The following is a 9,125-nucleotide window of genomic DNA, read 5'->3' on the forward strand; positions in this document are numbered from 1 at the left end:
TGCAGTGAGCTTTCCTTAGAGGAAATGCAGTAATGCAATCCTTTCCTATGGGGTTTTGGTACTTGGTAGTGGGCAGCAAGTGGCAATCAAGTAGGCAGATGAAAAAGAGTAACGTAATTATAATTATTTTCTTCACTTAAAAATGTTTTTTTTTTTAATTTTTTAATTTTATTAGTAGCATTATATGCAATTCAAATTTTGAATTCAAATTTTAAAATTTTCATATTTTAATAACTGACACGTAGTATAAAATTAGAAGTATAGACACTTTCCTTTTTCAATATCTATCTCCATTTAAAATGTAATGTAGTTCTAAAATAAGTTCTGAAAAAATTGGAGGAAGAAAGATGCAGCATACTCTCTAGTGACTAGTCTCCCAATTCTCGTCTTCTTGTCCCCAACAGTTTCCAGGTTGCCATTATAACTCTGTAACTGAGATAATTTCAAACTCAAATGTCGTCGTATGCTGTCAAATAGTCATGGTTCAAATGATATTTGACTTTATTTTTTGGTTGTTTACAATTTTTCTTCGTTGCCAAACAGGGAATAGTATGAGACTCGTAACTCTTAACGGGTTATTTCCATTCGTTTTTTTACTGTATACTTTTCTCTGGGTTGCTTCTTATGATGATATGTTTGCAGGCAGCAGGTCCATATAATTTCTGGGTTTTCCTAAATCAGAAATGGTATGCAGCTCAGTTTACTGAGATTTTAGGGTTATTGTTTGGTACTTGGTTCTTTCTTCTTACCCTGTTTTTTAATTTCTCTGGTTTTGGTCTCAGCTTCCTCTTTCCTTACTTCAGAGCGCGCAAGGGCATCCTATGGTGATGATTTCCCTCCGTGAATTTGATTTATGTTTCATATTCTAGCTGCTTCGTTTCCAAGAAATATAAGAAGAGGGAAGAAGTTACGTTTGTAAATTCTGTCATATATGTTAAACAAACAAATCTTTGTTTCCAGCTGTGGTTTGAGTTCGTCAGCCTTAGCTTTACAAAGCTGCATTTAGACGTCATTCTGATATAACTTTCTAAATCTCTGGTCGGATTCGAACCCGACCCAAAGTATGAAAAGTGTTATTTCTCTGAAAAAAAAAAAGATTAACTAATAATTAGCTCAGTTGTCAAAATCTGAAAACTTTGCTGTTTTTCGGTTCAAATTTGTATAGTCGCTGCATTTCCTTGATTGTTCCTGTAAACAGCATAGGAAGGTGTTTTCTGATGCTAACTTGGTATCTTGGCATGACTTTGTTGTCATGAGAAGCCAGTTAAGTCATAAGTTTCATCCAAATTTATATGGAAGATTATATTTTTCTAACTATTAACTTTATGGTCAGTAGCTCATGGGGCTGGAAAATGGGGAGACTTGCAATGGCCATTTGATGAAATGTGACACATAGATGAATATCCATCTTGGAAAAGTCATATATACATCAAAGGTGATTATTTTCCAAAAAAGTTCTGTAGCTTCTCTTGTCTTTTTTTTTTCAATTTTACTTTTTCTGTAATTAAAATTTACGATCTTTAGGATTCTTCATTGCACTTAAGGATGGTTAACATGATGTATGATGGAGATAGGTTTTGGAGCACGCCAGAGTGTCTCATACATGGGAATACAATTAAGTGTCGAATCCAGAAACGACTCCAGAGACGAGGTACTCTCTCTCTCTCTCTCTCTCTCTCATATAAATTCATTTTTAACCTGAAGAAATCTAAACCCGATTCATAGTCGATAACTTTTTTCCCTTCTGCATCTTATTTGTCTGCTTCTTTGAATCTTTTGACATGCTATTATTGTGGGCAATCTTTTAACATCTTAACAGTTCCTTGTTCTCTCTGGAATGATGTAGCTTGCCCGAATCAGATATTGATATGCCCCATAAGGTGTTGTCTTCAAAATTACTTGTCTGCTTCTTTAGATATATTAACATGTTGACTTTTCCTTGTTCTCTCTGGAATGATGTAGCTTAGCAAAATCAGATATTGATATGGTCCATAAGGCATTGCCTTCAAAGCTTGTACTTGTTATTGTAGAGGCAGTAGGCACACTGGATCTCTTTTATACTCCTGACCAAGCATTAGACAATATGCCTTTTGTAGAAGCACATTAATGTGACCTCAAAATGGGGATTGGTTGTTCTGACCAGATTTGGTCCCTTTTCATTTTTTGTTTCGTCTTTTGCTTTCTTTTTCTGTTTTCTGTTTTTGTTTTATTGATCAATAATGCAAGGATATACATCGAAGGCAGCCTTCTTCCTCCCAAATCCCTTCTGTACTATGGGTGACTCAATGGAGAAAAGAATGCAAGAATAAATTGGGCCTTTGCCAAGCATAATCTTGATATAGTTTTTCACACAGAAGATAGAGAATCTTTCGATGCTAACTTGGCATCTTGGCATACCTTTATTGTCATAAGAAGCCAGTTGGGTCATAAGTTTCATCCAAATTCACATTGAAGATGATATTTTTCTAACTCTTACTTTTATGGTGGTAGCTCGTGCAGCTGAACAATGGGGAGACTTAGAATGGGGGCATTTGGTGGATTGCAATTCAAGGACGAATATCCATCGTGTAAAAGTCATATGTACTCAAAGGTGATTATATTCCAAAAAAAATTATTTAGCTTCTTCTGTTTTTTTTTAAATCTTTTTTTTCTGTAATTAAGATTTACAATCTTTATTATTCATTATTGTACTTAAGGAAGGTTAAGATGATGTTCGATGGAGATAGGTTTTGGAGATGCCAGAATGTCGTTCGTGGGAATACAATTGTCCAAGAGTCCAGATATGAGGTATTCTGTCTCTCTCTCATAAATTCATTTGTAACCTGAGAAAATCTAAACCCGATTCAAATTCCAGCACTTTTTTCCCCTTCTGCATGTTATTTGTCTGCTTCTTTTAATATTTTGATACGTTCTTTTGTTATGGGCAATATTTTAACATCATGTTAATTGCTCCTTGTTGTCTCTGGGATGATGTTACTTAGCCAAATCAGATATTGATGTGCTCCATAAGGCATTGTCTTCAAAGCTTGTACTTGGTATTGTAGAGGCACACTGGGTCTCTTATATACTCTTGATCAAGCATTCGACAAGATGCCTTCTGTCGAAGCATATTGCTGTGACGTCAAAATAGGGATTGGTTGTTCCTGACCAGAGTTCTTCCCTTTCATTTTTTCGAACATTTTTCATTTCATTTTTTGTTTTCTGTTTTTCTATTAATCAATAATACAAGGCTATGCATCAAAGACAGCCTTCCTCCTCCTGAATCCCTTCTGTATTATGGGTTACTTGGTGTAGAAAAGAGTGCAAGTATAAATTGAGCCTTGTGCCAATCATAATCTTGCTCTAGCTTTCCATATAGAAGACAGTGAATCTTTGGATGCTACTTTAATTATTTGCTTTTTGTTAGTTGCAACATGTTATTATAGTATCTTGCTGGTAACCATCTATCATGCAGTTAGGCTCAGATTTACCTCTAGCCATCTTCTAGGCTTTTGGCATTCCTTTTAGTCTATAGCAGTGTTGATGTCGTATTTTGCTCGACTGGGCAACTCAGTGCTAGCAGTACTCGGGTAATGACCTGCACAGTGAAGAAGGGGGACCTCGGGGTCCATTGCACCTCCAAAACTTAAGTTAGTTTCTATGTTGGAGATGAAAAGATAAAACTGTATTGAAGTTTCTATGTTGTATCAACAAGTAGTATACTTAATTAGTGGAGAAGGTTGCATCTTGGAGGAACCTATATTGGCATTTTCGTAGCTCTGGAGTTTGGCTGTGCTGTGAAATAGGAAATATGATGTGGGATAAATGAACAAGTAAATGAGTTTTTTATTTGCTTGTGTTATTAGTAAGGTCTCGTCTCTATTTTGTCCTGTATACGGTGTTTTTTTTTTTTTTAACATTATAGGAACTTAGCATTATTGAAAAAAACATTAAAATTAGTTTTAACTTTCTAAATCGATTCACTTCTGTGATAGCTTCAAATTATTGTACATTTTAGTTTGACCTGCATAATATAGCTGGCCCAAATATCCAGAAGCTATGTACTGAATTCCATTCTCAAGACTTCAATGATACCTCTAATTTCTATTTGTTTATTAGAGTTTGTTTTGATGTTCTAATTTCCATTAGAATTGCTTACTATACAAGGTTTGTTGCATCTTGGAGGCACCCACTATCGTCACACGATTTTACCTGCACTGAAGACTGATACTAGCAGCAGTAGCAATTCCAACAACACGGCATGCATGCATGCGTTACCAGTTGCCCCTTACCTTCGGCTAGAAAGCTTGGAAAAATGAGCATGGTGATTTTTAAAAATGCTAATATTACTGTTATATGTTTATAGTATCAATGACCCTTCAATTATCAACTTGTTCAAACTTCAGATACCCAAGACCATAGTCATATTGTCCCCACCTCCTGCTGTAGGCTTTTGAAGCAATACAACATTTTTGTAAGAGCAGTGCTACTCTGCTGCCTGGGTGCTGCTCATTGTTACCGTTAGTTGTTTTTGTAATTTTTTTTTTTCATTTTTTTATTCATATTTTTTAAAAATAAAAAAATACACTAATACACTTAAAATTACTTCATTAATTATTAAGTAAAAAGAAAAAATAAATATTTTTTTTCTTGAGCGGTCAAGTAGAGCGGTAAGAGTTGGTGGTCATAGCAAATTTTTTCTTTTTATAAGCTTTTTGATAGGTTGGTTTTTTCACAATAAAAAAACATAGTATAAGGCTACATTTGGGCGTTGAAATCTGTAAAAAGTAATGAAAAAATAATGAAAAAATATTAAATAATAGTAAAATACAACCTAAATGGTATTGAAATGGCTCGTGATAGATTTATTTTAATTTGAAATATCACAAAATTAACTAATCAAAAAATTCTCATGTACTATACTTGTTTTTTTTTTATATATATATTTGAGAGGGGAAGATTTAAAGAGTGGTTTAGATTTAGAGATGAGTTGAGATGGGTTAAGATGATTTGTGAATAGTAAAATAAAAGTTGAATTATTTATTATATTTTGTGTCGAAATTTAAAAAAATTATTTTGAAATTTAAAAAAGTTGAATTGTTTATTATATTTTATATGAAAATTTAAAAAAATTATAATGATGAGATGAGATAAATTAAAATAGATTGAGATAGATTACGAATACAATCAAAAACTCCGTACTTCTATTAAATTATGCCAACCGCCACATGCTATACTTGTCTCTTTTTAGACAAGTTTCACAATATTAATTGTTTTTGTTCTTAGAAAACGTGTAATAATTCAACTAAAATATTTCTCCAAGAATAAAGAAAATAATGTGTCAGCTATCAATAATCGAGAGCCAATTATTAGCATCATTAGCATAAAAAAAATTTTAAAAAAATAATTATATAATTATTAGATAATTATTTTTTTAAAAAAAAATATAATATAAAATTCATGTAAAAAATTAATTAATATTTTAATAATAAATTTTTTTATCAAAATAATTAAATAATATTTACGCACTATACAGTTAATTACTCCAAAAATTATTAGCATCGGTTGTTACACCGAGAAGAAGACAAAACAAAAATCTCGGAGATTTATCCCGACGGCGACCAGACGCATCAGTCAATGTTTGTACGTTCACTGTTGGTGTTGGTGTCTGAGAGCATCTTCACTGTTGAACCGAGCAGAAAAGCTCAAAAAACGAATGGCCGAAATCAAAGCCGATAACACTCACCAGCACCAGCTCACTGTACCGGATCCCGATATTCCGGACCAAAAATTACCGAAACCAAAGCGCGTTGCTTCCCTGGACATCTTCCGAGGCCTCACCGTTGCAGTAATAGTTTATATTTTGTTTTTACATATTTTTTTAATTAGTTTCCCTGATATTTTTGTGAATTGACTGAGTGAGTGTGCAGGAGCACAAACTCCACCATATCCGATTACAAGTTCTTATTTCGATTATTCTCATGGCTTACTTTTTGCCTCTTTAACTCTCACTGCAAGTATTATCAGTATTTTAGTAGCAGATTTTGACGATATTACTGTCACAAGCAAGATTATCATCCACTGAAAAAGTTCTTTTTTATTTCAGTAACTTTTGTGGCCGACCATGATCATGAGTCATGCATGTGACACGAATGGGTCACTATTTCCTTCTCTCTTTTTTTCCTACAATTTTTTTAGGACTATTTTTCTTAATTTGAATGGAGAATTATTATGTCATCTTCAATATAAACTAATATATTACGTAAAAGTTAATGGTCCCAACATGATCCTAGACATGTAGTAAAAAGTTGTTTTTTGGTGACTCCTAAGATGTTTGATAATGGAGTCGTTGTATAAGATTTTTTTTATTATTAATTTTTGAAAGTTTCCCTTCTCTCTTTTAGCAACTTAAGTAAGGTTCCTTAGCTTTCCTTTGAAAGGGGGGAAAAAAAACAAAAAACAAAAAGACCACCATAGGTGATACTGATCTAATTTGGATGATATTTCAATATTTTATTGGTGGCATTCTGTTTATAAAGTCTACTTAAAATTTGGTTGATATGTATTAAAGACTCGTGATTTCTATTTGGCTTTTAAGTTTATCATGTATATTGTAGTTGATGATTCTGGTGGATGATGCCGGAGGAGAATGGCCTATGATTGGGCACGCACCATGGAATGGTTGCAATCTTGCTGACTTTGTGATGCCATTCTTTTTGTTCATTGTGGGGATGGCCATTGCACTTGCTCTCAAGGTTGGTTTATGTACAGTTTCTGTCCAACTTGAGAAGAAGATTTATTGGGAGTATATGATTATTCGTATGCATTCAAGTATTCTTGTTTTATCGTCCAGAGAATACCAAGTCGGCCAATGGCCATAAGAAAGGTGATTTTTAGGACTTTGAAGCTTCTCTTTTGGGGTCTCCTATTGCAAGGTCAGTTCTCTGTGTTGATTTTTTCCTGTCGTGGTATTATCAAGTCCTGCAACCACTTTATGTATATTTATTTTGAATAAAACGTGCAATGACAAATGGGTAAGATTGAGACATTATGCAGCTTAGTAAGTGTGCATGTGTCCTCAACTGCCATTCATTAAGCAAAACAACAATATGTTATTCATATAGGCGGAAAAACAAAAGGAAGTACTGAGATAGAACAGGCAAGACTTTTATCGAAGTTCTCTTTTTTATGCAGAATAACGTGATACGTTTTCTGTAGGGCACTCTTGGAATAAGAAGGAAAATAAATTAAAAAGGAGTAAAATTAAGGCTCCAGAAATCACTCTAATGTTAACTTGGTTTCATTTATGAAGGAGGTTTTTCACATGCTCCCGACAAGCTAACATATGGTGTCGACATGAAAAAAATAAGGTGGTGTGGAATTCTCCAGGTAGGTAATAAAGATATCAGTCATCAATAGTAGGTCTATTACTTATCAAAACAATATTAGGTCTATCAATGATGAATGTTGGCAGTAATTATTACCACCCTTTCTAGAGAATTGCTCTTGCATATTTGGTAGTGGCACTGGTGGAAATCTTTTCAACAGATGCCCAAGGCAAGGATCCAGCGTCCAGCTGGTTCTCTGTATTAAAGTTGTACTATTGGCACTGGTAATATTGTGGAAGTGTTTTTTGTCTTAAATTCATGAGAAAAATTTCGTAATAAAGGCAAATATAAAAAATTTTTTTGTTCTAATTTTCAGGCTGGTGGCAGCAAGCGTTCTTATTGTTTACTTGGCTGTAATTTATGGGACATACGTTCCTGATTGGAAATTCACTGTCCTGAACAGAAATAGTACTGTTGAGATGACAGTAAGCCTTGGCTTCCTTTGATCTCATTCTTTTAAATCATCCACTTCTTGTTAAATGACATTGCTATTGTTTTGTGTATAGTTGGAGATGTCAATGACAGACCAATACTAGTAACAGACTGTCTATAGTCTTTGGTATCAAATTATTTACTTTGGAGCATTTGGACATGGAAGGGTTGATAATGTGAAATACTTGTGTTCTGATTTGAATAGCACAATATGACTAATCTTGATGAAGGCTTAACCTCTTGTCATAATTAGAACCAGTTTTGGGATGAGAGGAGCATTTATCACTTTAAATGACTACATTTGGCCCTTTAATGGTTCCCACTTTCTGCAATGGAACCAAGTACCATGGTTGAAAATTTTTTAGAAAACAAATGGTCAGATCTTGATAAACGGGTATATTCTATTTATTTTAGGTAGCCTGTGGCATGAGTGGGAAACTGGATCCTCCTTGTAATGCAGTAGGATATATCGACAGACTGGTGCTAGGACTCAATCACATGTATCAACATCCAGCTTGGAAGAGATCTAAGGTGTGCAGCTGTTCTCATTTCTACACATTAATTTATCAATTGTAGACCACTTGTTTGGGCAGTGGCATTTTCAATTTAATCTTCTCCAAGTTAAAGCTCTGCAGGCTTGCACTGATAACTCCCCATATGAAGGGCCTTTCCGAAGTGATGCTCCTTCATGGTGCTATGCTCCTTTTGAACCGGAAGGAGTTTTAAGGTCTGTTAAAATCATTAGTAATTCATTTCATTTTGATGAACATTGGAACTCATGCCTCGAGTCTAGATTCTAATTGGTGGGTAAACAGTTCTATCTTTTTTTCCAAATAATCTAATGACATAAGATTAGTGACATAGTGAGAATTACTGTGAATTTTGGCTGTCTAATTGATTTTCAGCTATCCTTTGTAGTGAGTATTACTGTGAATTTTGGTTGTCTAATTGATTTTCAGCTATCCTTTGCCAAACTAGTTTGTGAAGGACAGTGCTAAGAATGAAAGAAAAGTTTAATATAATAACACATTATATCTACACAAATTTAAAAAGAAAGGAATTGAAGATGAGAACTTATTGTTATTCCTTAAAAAGTTAAAAATATACTTGAGAAGGCTTCCCTTACTCTAAGAGGCAAGCTTACCCTTTTAACCACTTGATTGCAGCAATTTACTCACTTCTTACACCCAGAGAGTAATGTTCTTAAGCATGAATCTCATGAATGTTCCAATTGGCAATGATGGGAAGTCTATGATGAATGTGCTCCAACTACTGATGTGGTGGATTTGTGAACCTTGAAAATTTATCTTTGTAGCTTTTCTATGT

General features: G+C 34.0%; 2 protein-coding genes and 2 non-coding genes across 14 annotated transcripts; all 4 read left to right on the top strand.

Annotated features, from left to right (window-relative positions):
• Window positions 1-24: 24 nt before the first annotated feature.
• Window positions 25-4,462, top strand: LOC109012709. 9 transcript variants are annotated; one of them, XM_018994496.2, is made up of 8 exons: window positions 25-113; window positions 643-686; window positions 783-824; window positions 1,334-1,435; window positions 1,525-1,651; window positions 2,491-2,590; window positions 2,697-2,787; window positions 4,129-4,462. In XM_018994496.2, the coding sequence occupies exons 4-8, from the start codon at window positions 1,397-1,399 to the stop codon at window positions 4,198-4,200; spliced, it is 429 nt and encodes a 142-aa protein (XP_018850041.2). In that variant the 5' UTR covers window positions 25-113; window positions 643-686; window positions 783-824; window positions 1,334-1,396; the 3' UTR covers window positions 4,201-4,462. The 9 variants fall into 9 exon arrangements, with proteins under 9 accessions (XP_018850041.2, XP_018850037.2, XP_018850045.2 ...); XM_018994492.2 differs by having other exon boundaries at window positions 1,337-1,435; XM_018994500.2 differs by having other exon boundaries at window positions 1,337-1,435; window positions 4,147-4,462.
• On the top strand, window positions 1,949-2,067 carry LOC118343878. The gene has a single exon (XR_004797666.1). It is a non-coding gene; the product is annotated as a small nucleolar RNA snoR127 (small nucleolar RNA).
• Window positions 2,963-3,152, top strand: LOC118343877. The gene has a single exon (XR_004797665.1). It is a non-coding gene; the product is annotated as a small nucleolar RNA snoR127 (small nucleolar RNA).
• Window positions 4,463-5,569: 1,107 nt separating the features above from the next.
• LOC118349830 (heparan-alpha-glucosaminide N-acetyltransferase-like) lies at window positions 5,570-9,119 on the top strand. 3 transcript variants are annotated; one of them, XM_035695463.1, is made up of 8 exons: window positions 5,570-5,827; window positions 6,597-6,734; window positions 6,833-6,914; window positions 7,292-7,368; window positions 7,476-7,591; window positions 7,684-7,792; window positions 8,214-8,330; window positions 8,421-9,119. In XM_035695463.1, the coding sequence occupies exons 1-8, from the start codon at window positions 5,696-5,698 to the stop codon at window positions 8,523-8,525; spliced, it is 876 nt and encodes a 291-aa protein (XP_035551356.1). In that variant the 5' UTR covers window positions 5,570-5,695; the 3' UTR covers window positions 8,526-9,119. The 3 variants fall into 3 exon arrangements, with proteins under 3 accessions (XP_035551356.1, XP_035551357.1, XP_035551355.1); XM_035695464.1 differs by having other exon boundaries at window positions 5,571-5,827; window positions 8,427-9,119; XM_035695462.1 differs by having other exon boundaries at window positions 5,571-5,827; window positions 8,435-9,119.
• The last annotated feature ends 6 nt before the right edge of the window (window positions 9,120-9,125 follow it).

The sequence above is a fragment of the Juglans regia genome, chromosome 11 (genome assembly GCF_001411555.2).
Source record: "Juglans regia cultivar Chandler chromosome 11, Walnut 2.0, whole genome shotgun sequence".
NCBI lineage: Eukaryota > Viridiplantae > Streptophyta > Magnoliopsida > Fagales > Juglandaceae > Juglans > Juglans regia.

Excerpts from the sequence above, each read along its gene's own strand:
- LOC109012709 (XM_018994496.2), top strand. The coding sequence starts at position 1,397 with ATGAATATCCATCTTGGAAAAGTCATATATACATCAAAG. Across the intron at positions 1,436-1,524 it reads AAGTCATATATACATCAAAG|GATTCTTCATTGCACTTAAG; the intron begins GTGATTATTTTC and ends TACGATCTTTAG. Across the intron at positions 1,652-2,490 it reads GAAACGACTCCAGAGACGAG|CTCGTGCAGCTGAACAATGG; the intron begins GTACTCTCTCTC and ends TTATGGTGGTAG.
- LOC118349830 (XM_035695462.1), top strand. The coding sequence starts at position 5,696 with ATGGCCGAAATCAAAGCCGATAACACTCACCAGCACCAGCTCACTGTA. Across the intron at positions 6,915-7,291 it reads TTGGGGTCTCCTATTGCAAG|GAGGTTTTTCACATGCTCCC; the intron begins GTCAGTTCTCTG and ends TCATTTATGAAG. Across the intron at positions 7,793-8,213 it reads ATAGTACTGTTGAGATGACA|GTAGCCTGTGGCATGAGTGG; the intron begins GTAAGCCTTGGC and ends TATTTATTTTAG.